This window comes from Exophiala viscosa, assembly GCF_022695815.1.
Source record: "Exophiala viscosa unplaced genomic scaffold EDD37scaffold_6, whole genome shotgun sequence".
Taxonomy (NCBI): Eukaryota; Fungi; Ascomycota; class Eurotiomycetes; order Chaetothyriales; family Herpotrichiellaceae; genus Exophiala; species Exophiala viscosa.
In genome coordinates, this window is record NW_026944358.1 from 1,414,464 (window position 1) to 1,435,371 (window position 20,908).

Consider the following 20,908-nt stretch of genomic DNA (forward strand, 5'->3'; position numbering starts at 1 on the left):
CGACAAGGCCGTGTTGAAGCGGCATGCTGACAGGAACATCGTAACCCGGTTGTTCCGGTGAAGAGATCATCAATGCCGTGACCGAAGAACCTCGTTCGATCGTAACGCTTGACACAAACCTGATTATTGGGGTCGAGATAAGCAAGGCGTATCGAGGGCATTTTCGGGCTGGCTAGTCACTCTTCTATTGAGCTCTACGAAACAACTTCCTGCTGGGAAATCCGGAAGATTAAAATTGCGGGCTGTATGCCGCAACAGCGACTCGCCGTTTGAAGACCTCTTGCGTCACTTCAAAAGTCTCGTTGGCACTGGTAAAGTGCAACATCCCATTCCATGGCTTCGGTGAACATCAACGTCATGGATGCCCCGTATGCTTAGAGTAAGACTTCCTTGCTTGTCATTCCGACACGAAGGTCGATACTGGCATGGTGTTTTAGCAGAAAGGGGTCCCACTCCTTCCAGATGCACGGAATATTTTTCATCTCAGCACTCACTGCCGGGGTCTCCTCTTGTCAGCCTCGAACGAATTGCACGAAGAAGGTAGTCGTCAAATCCTCCAGTATGGCCGATTTTTGATGAGCCTGGTCATTCGAGGTCGAGGTCCGGACTGATTTTGACAAGATCGTCGCTAATGGTATGCAATATCTGCAGAAATGCTCTGCACTGCTTACTGCCGACCGTTTCGAGCAGGTTTGCGTAGTGTAGAAAGGTTCGGCGAGCTGAGGCATAGCCAGGTTCGAGCAGAGCCCCATTGACTTCGAACGCATTCCCATTACGGATGAAATTGACAGCTTTCGAAGAGTCCTCGTGCGATGCATTTCCGAGGGGCAAGTCAAAGTCGACGGTATCGCTGACGCCGCAAGTTCCGACCAAGTCCCAATCGACATCTGCAAAAAAGTCCATGGCCGTGTCTTCCCTTTGCTCGGAAGCTGGCGACGTCAGTGCGTAGAAGCCCATGGTCAAAGCTGCTCGGAAAAGTGCATTCATGAGGTGCATACTTATCACATCGGATGCTCTTCGGTTGAAAATCAAGCTCCCGATAGCGGCTGCATGTAAACACGCCCGTCGAGCAGTCGCGGAGCGTGACCAGTGGCGCAGGCGCCCGAGGGATGCTTGTGCGGCGGTAGGCCCAGCCTGGCCCGCTGCTCGCTCGAGCATTCGGAAATCGGTGCTAAGCAGCAGCCAACAAGTATGCCACATTACCGCAGAATTTATGTCCACTTTGCCAGAGAACTGAAAGTTTTCCGACATGCGCTGGAGTTGCAGGAGATGAGATAAAATGGACTTGCCGGGTTGACGATTTATACAGTCTCGCCAGGGTGCCAGTTCTTGCGGGTCGTTCGAAGACTCATCCAGTAGCAGGCAGAGCTGATTTGACTGGTAGACCTCGGAGTAAAGCAACATGATATTGCCATATAGACTGTTCGGGTTCGTGGCGACTATTGGAGCTGGTACGGAAAACGGTGTGACAGCTGGCATCTCTGCTACGGCACCGCCTGTCACCATTTTTGCCCACGCTTTGGCCGACCGCGCTTGAAAGAGGTTGGTACTGGATGGCAACCATATTCGAGTGAACTCTGCCCGCACGATTAATGGCGTGGAAAGAAAGCCGGCCACTAAGCAATCCATCTCCACCAGGCCCATGACCAATCTGATGAATGTTATCAATTGCTTTCGGTCCAGCTTTGGCAGACAAACCTTTTGATACTCTCTCTCTTGCTCCACTCAATCCATGCTGAGTCTGCTCCCAAGTCGCTATCTGGGGCAAGCTGGGAAGAGAGATCCCTAGGCACGGAAAACATCCCATGCCACTGCGCAAACTGTAAAGTGGGTTAGCACAACATCATCGCTTGAGTACCTTGACAACCGACCGAGATCAGATTTGCGTGCAGCTTCTCCATCTGGTCTAAGTGACCTCGATTCTTCAATCCTGGTCAGCTCTTCCATGGGTGTCTTGAAGCCACGGATCTGACCTACGTTGGAGAGAAAACCCAGGTGTAGGGTCAAGAGTGCCGTAAGCATGGTAGTCAATTGTTTGGTAGGATCAGGGGGTGGTTTGACGTATACGTTCAACTGAAAAGGTACAAGGCTCAGCAGAGTCTGAGGAGTTAGTCGGGTCTCGTACGTAGAGGACTCTAGTCACAAGCGTGAAGGAACGCACCTCGTATGAGCGATGGACGAAGTATTTCGCTTCTCGACTGCCCAACGAGCAAAACCCTATTGCCGTGATTGCAAGCAAGAGCTCACTCGAGCATGCCTTTGCCGAAAACGTGGGCATGTGAATATAGGGGTGAGCCGCACCGAATCGCCAAAAGAAGAAATCAAGTACAAGCGTAAACAGTTCTTTCGGTGGCATTTCGAGGTTGGGGACAGACTCCGTCATCGGTGTATCCAAGCTGGAGCTTGCATCGGTCGGTTTTTCTGCAATCCCCTGTTCGTCAACCAACAATACGGGCGCCTGCGCACATAACAGCTGTTTGATCCTTGACCGACAGTCGTCATCGTAACCCCACGGCCCAGTCTGCCGGTGATAGTGACCCTCCGAAGCATCATCGTCGTTTGCTGCGCAATAAATGTTTCTGCAGTGTGTGTCTTGCACCTTGTGCCAGCAAGATACCATGAGCGTTTGTGCTCTTCGTCTATTGGAGGGCCAATATTTCTCGACACCCTTGATGCAACCTTCTGGGATGGTTTCATTCGAGGAAAGCGTTGCTGAGAGCGATGTTTCTACCCTTGCGGCAGAAGCGTGACGCGTTCTGTCTGTTGGGATCGCTCTATCGTCCTGGGTTCCAGAAACAGTTGTGTTGTTGTGCTGCTCATCAATGTAAAAGGCTGCTCGGCTTGGGGTACCAAGCCAAGTCTGGGCAATGTCTGGAAAAGGACCCTGATGTAGTAGATCTGGTAGCGGATCATCCATGAAGTTCAATAGATCATTCTGCATAACATAGTCCCATGGTGTCATCGACGAATTTGGCAGAGAGAGAAACGTTGCGTCAAAATCTGGAAGCGTCATGTCGGCAATAGTGTCAGGTCTTTCTGCTGCCAACATGTCTTTAGTCAGGGCAGTCGTAGACACCTTGCGGCCAGCGTCCACGCGCTCGCGTGTAGCAGGCCAATCTTGGGCAGAGTGCGTGGCCACAACGTCTATATCATTCGACATGTCTGAATCCTGGAAATGGCCTTGTAGTGATGCAAAGCTGTTGCTGTGAAAATTACGTTCTCTGAGTATAAAGGTCATGGCAGTCTGAGGGTCTACAGTATCACGTGGTATAGCCGGCGCCTCACGACCTACTGATGCTGCCGGGTCACCTGGTCCCTCATTGACAAGACTTTGTGTCTCATCTTGCTGTTGCGCTGGTATCCCTCCGGATAGGGATGAAAGCAATGTGCGGTTTTGGCCCGACGGGCTTGGAAACTCAATCTCCCTCAGCTGTGGCGATGGTTCAAGTGCCGGGGGCACAGTCGCGTGCTGTCCCGAAGACTCTTGACCGGAGGGAAAATTGAGAGGCTCCGGGGTAACAGTCGTTGCTGGATGGCTCCTTAGATGACGGACAAGTACATCGCTGAGTATATCAGCCGACGCCCAAACTAGGGAAAGTGTAAATCTGCCCACCTGCGTGCGAATGACTTGTGGCAAACAGGACATTCATATGGCTTCTCCTTAGTGTCTAACACAAGCGCATTAGTGTTGGAACGACATACATACGCGGTGGGGCGCAGCCTTACGGGAACGATCATGCCGTCTGAGATGTTCATTCTTGCTGAACTTGCGGCCACAGACGCCGCATTGTATACGGCTTGTTGCTGATGCCATTTCGTTGTGTGGCAACAGGCTAGGAGACTAAGACCAAGGACCTTGCTCCAGAGTTTTGGCCTGCGGAGTCTCTCCGCTCAAGGATGTGGCAGTGGAATAAACTGGAAGAGATGTCTTTGGATTGTACCGGTGCACTAGGCCACATGTCGCGAAAGATGGAGGGAGTCGAAAATAATTCCGGGGGATGGCATCTGGGAAAAAGTCTTTCGGTGGGGAGTGGGAGAAGGTGGTGGGGGTACAGGTCGTTTTCTGATTGATTGTCCAGATTTCTATTCCCATCAGGAAAGTGGGAGCTCCCCACACTCGCCTATCCCACGATTGACTTCCCCGGGCGAGGAGGTCGAACCTCCCTCTTAGTGAGTGGATGATCAAGAGGGCAACGATCACGCCCGTGCTCATGGAGGTAAATCTGTCGCCGTGCGTTCGGGAATCACAAGGCCTCGAACCCTTGCGGTGCAGTGTTGGCTAATTCTGGGGGGCCAATTCGACAAAAAAATGGCCGAGGTTTAAAGGTTCAACCGCTTACGTGATGAGACAGTGCCCTTCGTCTTCCCACTTTGCGACCTCGAACCTGTGGAAGCAGAAGGTTCATGTCCTGATTGACCCGAGTACCGAGGGTATCGCCATGTACAGGGTCAGAGTATTGGGCCGCACTGGTATTGTGTGGACTGCCACACGGGAACCGATCTTTCGTAGTGTGCCATGATTGTCCTAGATAAGTCGGCCAGGTCAAGTGCACAGTCTTTCTGGCGCTCAGATCTTAGTGGAAACATCAGATGGCATGGGTCAAGGTTCTATGGAATAGGCTACAATTACGATTTTGGAGTTGGTATAACCTTCAAAGATTCGGTCTCACCGATCGCTTTTTGTCTCTTTTGCATAATCGTTCAATCATTGCAGCGTCCCCTCACTGGCACCATCAACACCGTCATCCCACGGATGAGTCTACGCTAATTCCAGCGCAACCAACTCGAACGACACAATGTCAATGTCACAAGTCATCAGAAGCATGTCCATTTGGGACTCGCCATTCTGGCGTTTAGCCAGTCGGGCAGTCCCTGTGCTCTGCGCAGCTCTGTTCATTGCGTTGTTGGTGGATTATCTCCGCATTCTGCGTTTCAGGCAACGACTGCCTCCTGGACCTTTCCCACTGCCAATCATTGGAAATCATCTTACGATACCATTGCCAAAGCCTTGGATAGCTTTTGAGAAATGGAGCCAATATTACAACAGCCCCCTTATAACTATATGGCTCGGCAGAGATCCGAAGATCATTGTCAACGACGCATGGGCAGCATGCGAATTGATGGAAAAACGAGCCGATATCTATTCCTCTCGTCCGCGAATGATCATCAATGGCGACCTGCTCGGTACATCCAAAAACAATCAGACCAATCTACCTTATGGAGACCGCTGGAGGCTTCATCGAAGAATTATGGTATGACTTGCGCAACTGCACTGCTTTCCAAACCTGTACTAATCATGTCTGCATCAAGCATACTGCTGTGGGATCACAGGCTGTAGTACACTACCGAGATTTTCAGTCGGCCGAAGCCAAGGTGCTTCTCAGAGATCTTATGGAAACTGCAGACGACTACGTCATGTCAATTGAAAGGTATTCTATTTCGGTCGTCTCTATCGTTGGCTGGGGTCGCAGGATTTCTAGGAAGAACGACCCCGTTGCACAAACATCACTTGCCGCAATGGAAGCCATTGACTGGGTTGTTCCCGGTGTCTCCTGGGTTGAGTCTATTCCAGAGCTGGCACACTTACCAGCTTGGGTCTATCCGTTCCCCAATATGGTCCGATCAGCAGGGGTAATGTTTATGAAGTACTTCTATGCGCTGTCCCGGGAAGGGGCTCAGGCACAAGAGGAGAGTTTTGCGAAACGCCTACTGCGCGAACAAGGAGAGCACGGCCTTAGCAACGACGAAGTGGCCAGTCTGACAGCTAATCTTATTGGCGGCGGGGTCGACACTACAAGCAGCACCATGATATCTGCGATACTTGCATTCTGTGTCTTTCCTCACGTCCAGTTGAGAGCGCAAAGTGAGATTGACGATGTTGTCGGAAAAGATCGTATGCCAAACTGGCAAGATGAGAAGTCACTGCCTTATATCACAGCAATCGTGAAAGAAGCCCTGCGGTGGCGCACAGTGACGGTTTTAGCCGGTATTCCTCACGCTCCTACTCGTGATGACGAATATGAAGGCTTCCGTATTCCAGCTGGCACAAACATCACGGCAAATATATGGGCAATCCACCGAAATCCACGCGACTTTCCCGATCCTGACGAATTCCGACCAGAGCGATACTTGAATGGCCTTGAAAAACCGTATCCTAACACAAGGGGTCACAATGCTTTCGGGTTTGGCCGTCGGCAGTGTAGTGGACAACCCCTGGCAGAGCAAGGTCTTGCAATGTCGCTGGCACGACTACTATGGGCATTCGACATCAAGCCAGGTCTAGATGCAGAGGTGAGTTCTTTCCTAAGTGAAATCGAGATGACGGAAAGGAACTGATCTTTCCTAGGGCCGCGAAGTGAAATTGGACATTTTTGACTATACGAACGGGGAAAACATAAGACCACAGCCTTTCAAGGTCAGGTTTGTCCCTAGGTTTGCTGGTGTGCGTAACATCATCCTGCAAGAAGCAGAACAAGCGTTGAGTTTCCTCTCAAAGTACGAGGGAGAAACAAAGGTTACAATGCAGGCTCTTTAGAAACTGGTATCCTTCTAGCGACGCTGGTTGAGCATACAGAGATACCGTACCAACAGCATGGATGTGAGAAAGGAGTAGCCTTTCTGACGAGTTTTGAGTTCTACGTAAGCGCATATAAGTGCATGGAAGTCGGGGAGTCGATTTTTGACTAGGTCTTGCCCCGCTTTTGGTACTGCTCATATTCATTCTGCGGTAGATGTTCAATGCTGTAGTTTTTGAATGTGCCGTGGGGAAGACTATCGAATTGGCACGAAGTGGGCTGACAGAACCCGCCCCGTTGGAACATGGTAGTCTCCATCACGGCAACGTTGTCTCGGGGAATAAGACTGCCACTTGCGCCACATTCTCTTTGACATGAATTCAAAAGCAGGGCAATCTGTCGATGATACACTCCTCGCACACGAACGCTCAACACTGACCTAGTTCAAACCCTTGTGCCAGCATGGACCCCTCCAAATTCAAGCCCTCAACCGTGCTACTCAACCATAATGTCTATCCTGCAATATCCCGCGGAGCGCTCCAGAACGCGAATGCCAACAAGTTGGCCGTCGTCACCGGCGCCGGCAGAGGTATGCCCCGACCAATCGTAAGGCTATACATACCAAATATCTGAACGCTGTGCAGGAATAGGTCGAGCCATCGCTGAAGCTCTGGCAGCGTCCGGGGCAAATGTGGCATTACTTGATCTGAATCTTCAGAGTTTGGAAGACACGAAAAATGCCTGTGAGAATCTTGGTAGTCGAGTGGGAGCCTACGAATGCAACGTTTGTGACGGGCCTCGCGTGCAAGAGGTCTTTCAAAGCATACGTAAAGACTTGGGTCCGATCGAGTGAGTTCTCTGACCGGATGCTTGAGTAGCACTAAAGCGTGGGCAGTGTGTTAGTGAACAATGCTGGGAAGTCTCCCGCCCGACCATTGTCGATGGAAACTTTTGACCAATTCTGGAACACAATTGAGGTCAACTTTAAAGGCGTGCGGATAGGTGTCCAATCACTCTCCACAAGCCTTCCTGACAGTGGCCTAGGCAATGCAGTGCATCTTCCAGGTACTTCCAGAGATGCGTGAACGTCGATCTGGGTCCATTATCAGCATCGCATCTCGGGCTGCCACGGTTGATGCGCCGTTTTGTGTCGGCTACGACGCAGGCAAAGCAGCGCTTGTCCGCGCCATATCCACCATACAAACCGAGCTCGAAATGGACGGACTGGGCGAACAAATATCCATGTATGCATTGCATCCGGGAGGAGTAATGACAGCTATGGGTGGTGGTAACGTTTTCCCATTGTTGCACGTCCCTCTTCGTCTCACTTCTTTTCTAATGGTTATATACTCTCTAGCTAGATTTGATCCCGACGTGTTGGAAAGATATCCCTGGCTGGAGGAGACTGCCAAAGACTTTGGCAAGCTGTTCAAAGACGATCCCACGTTGTGCGGATCTACTTGTGCTTATCTCGCGACTGGGAAAGGTCGAAATCTACGAGGATGTTATTTCGACTGCAGGCAAGACATAGAACGTGTATGTGGTGTTGGACGGGAAACCCTCGAAGCATATGGCCTATACACATTGAAAGTCGAATTCCTTCAAGGTTACGAGAACGAGCCTTAATGATGGAGGTCGATCAAGAATAGTCAACTACTCCAGGATAACGTAAGTCATATTTTCTATTATTGCAACCGCGCTATGCTCATGTTCTGGTAGTGTTTAGACCCATCGTAGCGGAGAACGCTTTCGGGATGGCAAGTTCTTTTGAAGAAGTCCCGTCGGACCAAGGCACCGTATCTCCGGACAGAGAGGAGCATAGCTTGCATGAATAGAAGAATCTTACCCGGACTATATAACCTTTCACAGGCAAGAAGCTGAAAATGACACTAATATACCTCGGAGTAGGAGAATATTGCTTATCGGAGTCGAGTTAGAGGAAATGAGACGGGCAACTGCTGTTATTGAGAAAATCTACGAGGTTATGGCAAGTAGCGAATACGTTATAAGCATCAAGCAAGTTTACATAGATCTAAAGTGAGAGTTAAGTATTATGAATCGCTCCACTAGGGTGTCACGAGACAATGGGTTCCTGAGTAGGGGGAAGTACCAAGGTATAGCGGTAAGAGAGTACGCTTATAGTATAAGCGAGACTAATCAATACTTAAACGTATAGATATAATCGTTAACGAAGTTAACTACGGACTATAACTATAAGAAGTACTCTTCCTATATAGCCATAGTATCTTAGTATAATCTATATAATCTATTAATCTATTCATAGAGTATATAGGGCAATAGAGTATAGCGGATCTATATAATTTATTGCTCTATTCCATAGAGTATATAGATTAATAGAGTAGTCACGCGATACTACGTAATATTAGGCGACTTCGCTAGACCTTCCTAGATCTTAGAGTATCCTAGCTAGTTATAACCTAGTCAAGATCGTTTCGTAATATCCGCCCTCTTCTTCGACGTTCGTTATCCTAACTATCTAATTATAAGATTCTAGGCTAGAAGTTATATTAATTTAAGGTTACGAATAGAAGCTTAGCGCTAAGTTTAGTAAAAAGAACTATATCTAAAATCTTAGGACTTAGGGGAGAATAATTAAGGACTATTTTATTTCGATCTAAGATTAATTATACTTACTTTTACTTTTACTTTATTAATTTAGCTTTAAAGAAATAAAGACTTTAGAATTTAGATTCTTTTACTAATTAAAATAATTCGTTATATTTATAAAGTATAGTAATATTTTATTCTATCTTATTTAATGTTACCTAAGTCCTTTTTAGGTCTTATATAGACACTAATCTATCGCTAAAAGCCTCTCTTCCTCCTTTCCTTTCGTTCTCGACCTCCCTATATTCTCTTAATCCTTACTCTACTTAGGGTCCTCTACCTCGTACTTTTCGAACTAGGCTAGGAGCTTAGTACGTTATATTATTCTTATCGCTACTCGATATCTCTTTTCCGTATTTAGGAGTGCCGCTAACGAGGGCGTATACCCCTCGTCTAGACTATCCCTAAAGTACTCTCTTCGTAGTTCTCCCTACGCCGAGTACTTTAGTAGGACGTACTATACTATTTCTAGTTCCTAGCCGCTATAGGACTCGCACTAGAGATCCTTAACTCTAGGGATCTTTCTATTAAATAAAAAGACCTTAAACTTAATCTTCCTCGTTCGTAACTATATAACTAGCGAGAATTGCGGTCTCTTAAGCCGATAGTAGAGAGCTATCGTCTTTAGATTTAGCTTCGACTAGAGATATTGGCTATATACCCCTAAACGACTCTTCTTCTATCTCTCTCTCTATCTCCGTTAGTAATCTATATAGATTGCTCTTCTAGCCCTCTTTAGGGCCTTCTTCTTCGAGGGGCCCTCTATTTACTTCGCCTCTCGTTTAGGTTTCGGTAAGATACTAGTTACCTAGGTCTCGAGCGTCTATAGGGGGCCCTAATACCCTAGAGTTTATCCCCTAATTCTCCGCTCTTAGAGTATAGCTATTACTCTTCTCTCGATGTCTCTCCTAATGTTCGAGAGAGTATAAAGTATAGTAATATATATTAATTATATTAAGAATTTAATATAATATTACTTAAAATAATAAGACGAAAATAAATATTAGTTTTCGCTTAGTTAATAATTTTATTCTTCGTAATTAAGTAAGTTATAAAATACTTAAAATTAAATATTATATTAACTTTTACTTTCTTAATATAATATTTAAGTTAAAGTTATTTATTAAATAAAAATATAAAAATTATTTATATATTTATTTATTTATTTATTTTATCTTATTTAATATTACTTAAGTTCTTTTTAAATTATAATATTAATTATAATATTAAAAGAATAATAGCGTAGTAAAACGATTAGGAAGTATAGCTCGCTAAGCTATTTTAATAACTCGAGAATAATATTAGTAATATCTAAATTAAGTATATTAATAAGTACGTAGCCTAAGAAATCCTATAGAAAGTTCGTAAATTAGTCAAGAGTAAAAAAACGCGTAAAAAATACGAAAATAGCGCGTCTAAATCATCGCGTTAAGAACTATCACTACTAGTAAAGGGGAAAAGTAATAAGAAGAAGAGTAAAGATATAAGGGACTCGAAGCCGAGAAAAGATAAAATAATAAAGACTACCCTTATAAAATCGCTCGTAAATATATAGACGAGACTCGCGAACCAAGACTAGAGCTAAAGTACGATTATAAGAAAGAGCGATAAGAAAACTCTAGAAGATATAAATATATCGACGAACCGAAAGAAGTAGTAATAGAGGTCCTTCCCTAAGGGATCTTAAGTAATAATAGCGATACTATCGTAAATAAAGGGAATATCGCGAATTTTATCTTTAACTCTATCTATATCGAGGGATATACTAATAATTTAACTAAGAATTAATAAGGAATCGAAATAAGCCCTAAAGATAAAGATAACGAGGGAGAAGCTTATTCGAGACATTAGCGCGAAGACAAGAAAGAATATCTTCGAGAGAATTAGAGCGATTAATATTTATCTAGGAGAGTATATAAGTATTTACTTAACGCTATATAGTTAAATAGCCCTTAGCGATATCGCTTAGATAAAGAAATAGATTTCGTCGACGACGCTCCCTAAGAAGGAGTTCGATCTCCTAATAACTCGTATTCTAGTAAGGGATATAGCGAAGAAAATAGTAGCTAGAATCGAGAGCGAGAATAAGAAATTCTACTTTAGACTAAGAATTATTAAAGCTATATAGTTAGGAAACTCGAAGAGAAAGAATTAACTATCTATTAAGATAATACTTAAGTCGATAGACTATATAGATTAACTTATTATTAACGATATTACGTTTAAAAAAAGAATATATAGGGCTAAGAAGTTTAAGAAGAACTTTAACTTAAGGAGAGAGTATTTAGTACTATTCGAGAAAGTCGAGGAAGAGCGTACCTTACTAATAAGTTAAATAAATCAATCTATAATCGATAAGGAGCTCGTCTTTAGTAATAGCTTAAAGAAGATATAGAGTAGTAAAATAGAGAAAAGGAAAATACTTAACTTAATTATATACGTAATAAGGAAAAACTCGTAAGGGAGACTAATTAACTTACTTAATAAGTCTAAGCTAAGACAAGAGCTAGCTATAAGAGTAAACTCGTTCTAGATTATCGAGGTATAGCTAAAGAAAGCGAAGATAACTAGAACTAAAGAACCCTAAAACGATAAAATATCCTTATAAGGGCGAGCCTATAGAGTACTCTTAAGATTATTTAATATAATATCTAGAAGTTAAGGAATAAGATTATAATAGAGTTTATAGTTCAGGAAGAGATAAGATAAGCGAATATCGTAGTAGTATAGGAACTATAGCGTAACTCGTTTATCGATAAAGAGTATAACTCGAGTAAAGAATTATTTAAGTTAATCGATACGAGAACGAAAACTATAAGAACTAGTATATACTTAAATAAGAGATTTAGCTTTAATCTAGTTAGGGTTATTTAGGTATAATTAAACCTAATCTTAATAAGCCTAAAGCTAAAGGTAAGAGAATAAATAAAAGAAGTAACGCTATATATAGTATACTACTTCTTACTAAAGTCTTACGCGATTAATAAAATATTAAGCTAATTAAGGGAGATAAAGATAGTAATTATTAATACGATAGAGAAATAAATACTCTTAGGCGACTTTAATTTCTATTATTAATATTAGAGAAGCTAAAGTATTAGGAGATAGTATCGTCTAACGAAGACTCTTATAAAGGCGACGAAGAGTAAAGACCTCGACTTACTACTTCTAATTAAAACTATTACGAGAGACTACGTTAAGAATCTCGAAATAAAGGAGAAAAGAACGAAGAGATCAATAATTAACTTAGTCTTTAAAACGATAGGAGTAAGGAATTATCTCGTAACTTATCGAACAAGACTAAACCTCTATATAAACTCGAATTATTTATTAATCGAGATAATATTAACTCTTAATATATAGCTTACGAGAAATATCTCTTCGAGACGACTTTAGAAGTAACTTAACGAAGAGTAGTTTAAGGTAAGATTCTAGAAAGTAGCGAAGAAGTTAAGGGGCTATTAACTAAAAGAAGTAAAGAATATTAATCGATTCGTTAAAGTATTAACTCGAGGCGCTTAATAGATTATTAAGGCTATCGTATTAATAATAAGATATAGTCTATATAATAAGAAATTCTAAACGCCGAAGTATCGAGCGGTGATTATAAAGGTAAATAGAGCTCGAAGAAGAGTAAGAATAATAAAGAGAGTCGAGAATAAATAGAAAATATAAAAACTAATTAATACTAAGATCTCGATTTTACGAAAGACTAAACGAACTTATTTTCGCGATAATATATAGGCGATAAAGGAGAATCTAAAGAAGATCTAAAAGATAACGAGATATATAAAGCGTCGAAAACTAAGTTAGATTAAACCGAAGTACTTTAGAACTATTAAGAAGAGGAATAGTATAGCTATAGAGATAGAGAAGAAGACGAAGCTCTTTAGAGAAGAATACTTTTCGCTACTACTATAAGCCGACTTAGCGAATATCGAAAACTTTCGCTATCGAGCTTAACTACTACTTAGGAACGAGATTACGAAGAAGAAGATAATAAAGGTAGTAAAGAAAATAAAGCTAAATAAAGTCTCGAGCTCGAATAGTATTATAAATCGAGTAGCGAAGCTAATAATATACTATACTAGAGATAGTATAAGGAGGCTCTTCTTAATCTATTTAAGATAGAGATATTATCTAAAGGAGTTTCGAAAGACTATTACGATAATACTAAGAAAGTTAAGTAAGAAGAACTATATTAACTCGAGAGTATATAGATTAATTACGCTACTTAATACGATAGAGAAAATACTAAAGTCGATTATTGTAAGGAGAATTAGTAAGTTAGTAAAAAGATATAATTTCTTATCGAATATATAATACGAGGCGAAGCTAAATAGATTAATAAATTTAGTACTTTTTAATTTATATAAATAAACTAAAGCGATTTAAATATAAAATAGTAAGGCGATCGTAATTATCTTATCGCTCGATATCGCGAAGATATTCGATCGCGTATTATATAAGAGATTACTTTATAATCTTCGAAAGAGAAGAATTCTAGAATTCTTAATACGCTAAATAAAGAGCTTCCTTAAGAAAAGAGAGACCTTAATTCGCTTAAGAGACTTTATCTCGAAGTTAAAAAAGATATAGATTAGAATTCTATAAGGATCGCTAATTTCGTTAACTTTCTATCTCTTTTATAATATTAACTTAATAAAGAACTACGCGATAATAAGACTAAGATCTAATATAATAGTCTTTATAAATAATAATAATATTATAGTATATAATAAGTCGAGTATATCGAACTATAAAAGGCTTTAGTAAGTTTATTAAATTTATAAAGGCTAGACTAAAAAATATAACTTATAATTTAACTCGAGAAAATACTAAATAATATATATAGCGAGGGCGAGAGAAGCGAATTTAAAAGTCTCGCTTAAGATTTAAGGCTAAAGAATAAAGTCGATAAAGACTCTTAAGATTCTAAGTATTCTTCTTAATAAGAAACTTAGTGGTCGTACCTAAGTAGTTTAAGCTTTAAGTAAGGCGCCGAAACTTCTAGCGATAATAAAGATCTTATAAGGATCGATATAGAGATTATTACTCGTCGCGAGTAAAAAGATATACTTAAGGATAGTAAGACTAGCGATTACGTACGAATCACTAGCCTAGAATAAGTCTAAAGCTCTAAGCGATAATAAAGAGCTAATAACGAAGCTTAGAGCGATATAAGGGAAGTTCCTAAGAGTCGCGGTCGAGATATATAGAGTAATATTAACTAAAGCCCTAGAGACGAAGTTAAAGGTCTTATTACTAAACCTCTACGTTAAAAAGCTTATATTAAGGGCGACGACGAGATATACTCTTTCGAACGTTAAGAGAAGCGTCGAGAGAAGAGTAGTAATTATACTTCGAGAGCGAAGAATTAGAGAATAAACTTTAGGGTATTAAGGCCCTTTATAAACGCTCGAGACTTAAGTAACTAATATCTTATCGAAACTCGAACGAGAAGCGAAGTAAATAAAGGGCCCCTTAAAAAAGAAGGCCCTAGAGAGAGCTAAAAGAGTAATCTATATAAATTACTAACGAAAATAAAAAAAGAGATAAGAGAAGAGTCGTCTAAGGATATATAGTTAATATCTCTAGTCGAAGCTAAATTTAAAGACGATAGCTCTTTATTATTAACTTAAGAGATTATAATTCTCGCTAGTTATATAGTTACGAATGAAGCCTAACGAGTTTAAGACCTTTCTATTTAATAGAAAGATCTCTAGAGTTAAGAATCTTTAGTATAAGTCCTATAGTAACTAGAAACTAAAAATAATATAGTATATTCTACTAAAGTACTCGACGTAGAGAGAACTACGAAAAGAGTACTTTAGGAATAATTTAGATAAGGGGCGTATACTCTCGTTAACGATACTCTTAAATACGAAAAAGAAATATCGAGTAGCGATAAGAATAATATAATATATTAAGCTCCTAACTTAATTCGAAAGATACGAGATAAAGAATCTCGAGTAAAGTAAGAATTAAGAGAGGATAAGGAGATTAAGAATAAGAAGTAAAAAGAAAGAGAGGGATTTTCTTATCGATATCGACGTAAAGGCGATTTATATTGATAAACTATATATCTAAGTTAAGATTTAGCTATATTTAAAAGTACTCTATACTATTAAATATTATCGATCGTTAAGTATTAGTCTTAAACTAAAGTTTAGTTTCTTTCGCGAAGAAGAATAGCTAGGGCTCCCGAAACTATTATAGACTCGATCCTTACGTTTTTTAAAGCATTATATTCTAGATAGTAAGTAAATACTTTAGCTAAAGATAATATTCGATAATTTACTATATCTAGTAGCTAATAGTTTCCGCTCGACGACCCTTAATTTAATAAGCCCTAGAATTAGTAAGCGTCTATTAATAGTTAGTAGTAAGATATTAAGTAATATAAGCGAGAGTATACTTAAAGATTACTAAGTAAAAGATATCGTCTAGCTATTTAGTGAGTTAATCTTAACTAAAATTAATAAACTTATCGCTCTTTATAGGGAGATAAGAGAATAAGATATATATCGTTATACTATTAGCACTATAAATTCGACTTAGAAGAAAGTATAGAATATTTTATAGTATAGTAACCTTATCTCGTAGTAGAGTATTAAAGATAATACTTATTAAGTAAATATTAGTTATAATATTTTGCTTTATTTACGCGGCGAGTTAGTAAAAAAGCCCTTATTAAGTAATAAAGATAAAGCTCGCGAAATCGAGAAAGCTATCGATATCGAAGGTAATATTAAGGCTAACCTCTTAAGTCTCCTTCGTATATAAATAAACGCGTTAGGGCCGAGTACGATACCGATAGCGCCTTTTAGTAATATATTCTAAACGTATACTATAGAACTTAGAATTCTATTAAGACGACGAAGAGATATACGAATTAGCGAGCTACATTAATAATAGGATATTAAGTTACGAGAGAATACTAAGAAAGTTAATATTAGCTAGGAAGATATTATTAAGTTTATCGTAAGTACCGTATATTATATTTATATACTCCTAAAGCTTAGTAGTATACGTATTAAGCGAGTAATTATAGAAGCCCTTCTAAAGTTACTAGAATAGTCTTTCTACCGTATACTATATATAGTTAAGCTTCTCTATAGGTAATTCTTTATACTTTAACTCGAACTCCTCTCTTAACTCTTCGGCTTCGTCGTCCGCCTAGGGAGACTTATAGTAGCCGTAAGAAGAAGTATTAATAGAGCGCTATTAATCTCGATTAAATAGATTTATTCTATAGTTTAAAATATCTACTATTTTAAAGTTATATTCTTACTCTTAATATTTCGGCTCTTAATATTTCGGCTCTTAATATTTCGGCTCTTAATATTTCGACTCTTAATATTTCTACTCTTAATATTCTTACTCTTAATATTCTAGCTCTTCTAGTAATATACTTTACGAAGAGGAATTTTAGATCGAAGGGCTAATATAGCTCGTACTATTTATAAGGGGAAAACTATTTAAGCTAAACTTAAGTTTAGTTTCATTAGCTAACGGCTCGAAGTCTCTTAGTTACGTATTAAAGGATATAAAAGGTAGTAGTTAGAATAGGAATAAACGATCGAGACTACGAGATTAATATAGCTACGCGAAATCTAGAGGTAATAGTAATAAAGGACTACGAGGAGAAGAAATAAACGAGTTACGCCTAATTTAACGCTAGAAAAATCGAGTAATATCTTCGTTAAAAGATAATCGTTAAGAGAAGAACCTTACTACGCTTAACTTTAACGCGAAAGAACTTAATTTACTAAGCCTTAATATAGACGATCTCGATTAACTAGATATTGTTCGCTAGGTAATCGCTACTATTATAGTGAAAGGTACTACGCGTACTACTATAAATAGAGTTACGATAAAGAGAACTATAATAAGAGCTATAATCGAGACTACTACGATAAGTACTACTACGATAGATACTATTACGATAAGTACTACTACGATAAGTACTACTACGATAAATACTACTACGATAAGTACTACTACGATAGGTACTACTATAATAGATACTACTATAATAAGTACTACTATAATAAGTACTACTATAATAAGTATAACGACGTATACTATTATAAAAGATAATCTCGTTAAAGGTAATCGAGTAAAGACTTCTTCGATAAGCTATAAAGGAAGGATATTATTAATAATATTAATATTCTTATAAGTACCTTCGTCGTAAATAGCTTTATTATAAGGAACTTTAGTCGTAGCTTATTAGGCCTATACGTTGATTATATCTTAATCGATAGTAAGGTCCTAAATACGAAGTCTAAGTACTACTAAGGTCGATAAGATCTCTTTATCGCCGACACTAAATTAAATAATTCTTTCTCCCTATTATAGTTATTTCTAAATAGGACGATTCTAAGGTTACTATTCGATATATTTACGCGCTTAATATACGGCCTAGTATTTACGATTTTACTCGCGTCGACGATTAATAAAATCATTAGTATTATACGAGAGTAATCTTCTACGCTTTATAGAGTCTATCGTAAAAATTAAAGTCGATCTAAGTTCGATAATAAAGAGAATATTTCCTATACCTACGTTCTTCAATATTATCGAACTTAGATCGACTTTAATTTAGGGAATAGAAGCCGATATAAATATAAACGGAATATAACTTATAGAAAAATTAAAAAGAGCTTAGCGAAAATAATTATATATCGTATAGGTAGCTATTTTGTTTTAGTTAAGAATTATAAAGTATTAAGCTACTTACGGAATAAATTATAAGATTCTATATATAATAATTATTTACCTTAAAATCGAGAAAAGATATCGACTTTAACTACGAATAATCTTTTAATTAATAAGAGAAGTCATAATAAAAATAATATAGTTAGAATCGTCGTAAGAAGCTCTTTCTAATAAGTTAATAAGTTAAAAGGATTTTCGCTATTCTTCGTCTGATCTTAACGAGTTTTCAACTACTAGACTTTTACCTATTAGTGGCTAGGAATATATTACTAGTATATAGTCTTCTCATTAGTAAACTTCTAGGAGCCGAGCGGCTAGGATCTACGAATAACTAATCTCGAGTTACTTATCGATAAGGAAGAGTACGACTTAATAATATACTAACGACGACGATCTCCGATACGCTACTTTAACTATTCGGTCAATATAAGTATATCGTTACTTAGTTTAGGTAGCTTAATAAAAGCCTATAATCGGTATAATATTAAGAAGAGTTTACTAAAGATTTACTATAATTCCCTCGAGGGCGTATTAAGCTATTAAGTAATTAAAAGAAACTATCTCTACGCCTCTAGTACTTTTATTAATAAAAGCGATATATAGAGTTTATATTAGTCTAATAAGATAGTAGCTCGATTATATACTCTAGATAAGATCTACTTAAGTCTAGGGCTTATTTCTAAGAGTGACTAGAAGTAGTTATTAAAGGTTCTTAGTCTTATAATTATAGTCTTTACCGTATAATAAGCTTAGACTATATATAGTAAATAAAAGAATCTAAGCGCGTAACTACTCGAATATAGAGCTTTTAGACGTAATATATAGAAGACACTATAGTATAAAGCTAACTTAGCTTTAAGGTAAGCTTCTAGTAATTTATCCTTTAAAGTTATTTTCGTAAACATTATATTTTCTCTTACCTAATATTTAATAAAGTCTATAAAAGGCTTAGTTAACTAAAAGAAATAGTATAGTAATAATTTAGTCTCGTTAAGAAAGATCCTTAATAATAATAATAGGCTAATCTTTCTCGATATCGCTATCCATAAATTATATAACTATCGAAGAAGACTTAAAGATACTAAATACTTATATCTTAATAATTCGTCGATATAAGATACTTCTATTATCTTGGCCGAATAGAACAAAAAAATATTTAAGCTTATCTTTTAGTTAGCCATTATATTCGACACTATATTAGTAGCTATAAATCGTTACTTCTTTACGTTAGACGACCGTAAGACCCGTATTGATAACGACGAGCCTCGCTTAAGGGTTTCGCCGTATAATTAGGTAACTATCTATAACTTAGATACTTTTATAGGCTTTTATAGTATAACCGATATAGACGTTATTAAGAAGTCGTAGATATAGAGTAACTATTTTCTACGCTAATAATCTCGAATTAAAGAAATGCGTAAGCAGACGGTGCGTTAGCCGTGCTCTTATAATAACGCTACGATATGCCTTGCGAATATAGCCCCTATCGAGGTACTAGTATTCCGTAGACTTGGGTATCTCCAAGATCTTTTCTATTAGCGGGCGCTCGCCGAGGATATCGAAACGGCTATTACCGCTATACTAGAGGTATATAATCATTGGAAGAGTACCTACGGACTTTTTATCGCCGATTGTATTGCTTAGTATAAGAATCTACTAGCCCGCATTTAATCGTGGTATATACTTCTGGTAAGCCACTAGTATCTAGCTATCTTCTTACTTACCGATAGAGAAGATAAACGATCTTAATATAAGCTTACTAGTAAATCGAACAGCTAGGTAGACTATAGATTTTGTAGTAACTCTACGACTCCGTTCAGCATTCACGGTATCCGACCTTGGTCGTTGTTCTCATTTTCGCAATAACGAGGGCATGTCCTTCTCATAGTCCCTATGCTTTTATCATACCGTGAATAAGGCGGCATTACTTACGGAACCATGGATAGTGGTGCTTATACGCTCTTTTGCGTATGCAGGAGAGCACCTCCTTAAGTTGGTGCTACCGTATCGAGGTCCCGAGCCCATGGTGGAAATCTATAATATGGCAGAGACAGGGGGTCGGTTGAATGATTGTATTCAAGCGCTATGGCTACTGAGCAGGAAAAGCGATATGGCACTATGCGCTGCAAAGGTTTTGTGGGAGGCGGTTGAACAGGGTGTCATCTGGAGCTAGTTCGAATGGAAATTATTGCACAAAGGTTTGGCTTTATTATAGGTAAAGCCGTGAAGGTGATTCAGAAAGACTACCATTTCCGGACGCCTATAGCGTGGAGTAACGACAAAATGTTCTAGGCTATAGTAGTGAATGATCTATAGGCTGTAGACTACTTAGGCTCTTAACATGAACCATTTAATCATATTATGGCTAAGTAAGAGGGAGCTTCACCCGTTCACGGTCTCTCGATCCTATTTCTCCGCGTGCTCTTATGATGCTTAAGCTCACAAATTGCGAGTTCATGTCAAAACGACGTAGACGAGTGTGCCCTTGGGAAGCATTAGGACATGCTTGTTGGGGAGGGGGGCCCCTTTCCGAGGATCGAGTCCGACCGAGGATCGCCCGTTCCAGATGCTCCTGCAGTAGTATCGTGGCAGGTTGATCGACCGAAGTCCTACCCCGATCGGGAAAAAGGACACAGGGAACAGAGGGTGTCTGACCAACCTTGTGATCTCCGGCACTCCAACCATTTTTGTGAACGCTTGCTTGACATTGACATCTTTGTGCAAAGCCCGAGAATCGGGTCAATAGTTGTTGAAAGCCGAGGGCTTTGGGTCAAACCATATCCAGCTATAAGCGAAGTCGAGGGCGCTCTCCTGGGCTCGGTATGCCTGGGGTGGACAAACCTCGGTCTGATACTTTGGTGAAGTACAGCAGCAATGTCCCGTTCACACGCAACGTAAAACAGGCCGCCCAGAGTAGATAAGGTGTCAAGGTATTACTTCTCTGCAAAACCTTGTTGCTGACCTTTGCGATCCAGGGCGATGCACTCGGAAGTGGAAGCAACGACAAGGAAGAGAGGTCTGGATCGGTCCCCACTACTTCT

General features: G+C 39.7%; 4 protein-coding genes across 4 annotated transcripts; 3 read left to right on the top strand and 1 right to left on the bottom strand.

Moving 5' to 3' along the window:
• Positions 1-156: 156 nt before the first annotated feature.
• EDD37DRAFT_666616 (uncharacterized protein) lies at positions 157-3,987 on the bottom strand. Its single transcript, XM_062819278.1, has 7 exons — positions 3,727-3,987; positions 3,614-3,668; positions 2,162-3,563; positions 1,978-2,100; positions 1,872-1,922; positions 1,699-1,820; positions 157-1,651 (listed from the first exon to the last, which is right to left on the bottom strand). Exons 1-7 carry the CDS (start codon positions 3,812-3,814, stop codon positions 586-588), a joined length of 2,907 nt encoding a protein of 968 aa, XP_062669809.1. The 5' UTR covers positions 3,815-3,987; the 3' UTR covers positions 157-585.
• Positions 3,988-4,746: 759 nt separating this feature from the next.
• On the top strand, positions 4,747-6,535 carry EDD37DRAFT_682216 (cytochrome P450; the record flags this gene model as incomplete). Its single annotated transcript, XM_062819790.1, has 3 exons — positions 4,747-5,252; positions 5,311-6,291; positions 6,347-6,535. The coding sequence occupies exons 1-3, from the start codon at positions 4,797-4,799 to the stop codon at positions 6,533-6,535; spliced, it is 1,626 nt and encodes a 541-aa protein (XP_062669810.1). The 5' UTR covers positions 4,747-4,796.
• Positions 6,536-6,906: 371 nt separating this feature from the next.
• On the top strand, positions 6,907-8,414 carry EDD37DRAFT_633000 (3-oxoacyl-reductase). Its single transcript, XM_062816759.1, has 6 exons — positions 6,907-7,104; positions 7,160-7,364; positions 7,411-7,507; positions 7,560-7,803; positions 7,873-8,183; positions 8,235-8,414. Exons 1-5 carry the CDS (start codon positions 6,978-6,980, stop codon positions 8,139-8,141), a joined length of 942 nt encoding a protein of 313 aa, XP_062669811.1. The 5' UTR covers positions 6,907-6,977; the 3' UTR covers positions 8,142-8,183; positions 8,235-8,414.
• An 11,350-nt stretch (positions 8,415-19,764) lies between these two features.
• Positions 19,765-20,040, top strand: EDD37DRAFT_565207 (uncharacterized protein; the record flags this gene model as incomplete). The annotated part of the gene is made up of 1 exon (XM_062814046.1): positions 19,765-20,040. A coding segment is annotated over one exon (276 nt), but the record flags the coding sequence as incomplete, so codon positions are not given.
• Between the last annotated feature and the right edge of the window lie 868 nt (positions 20,041-20,908).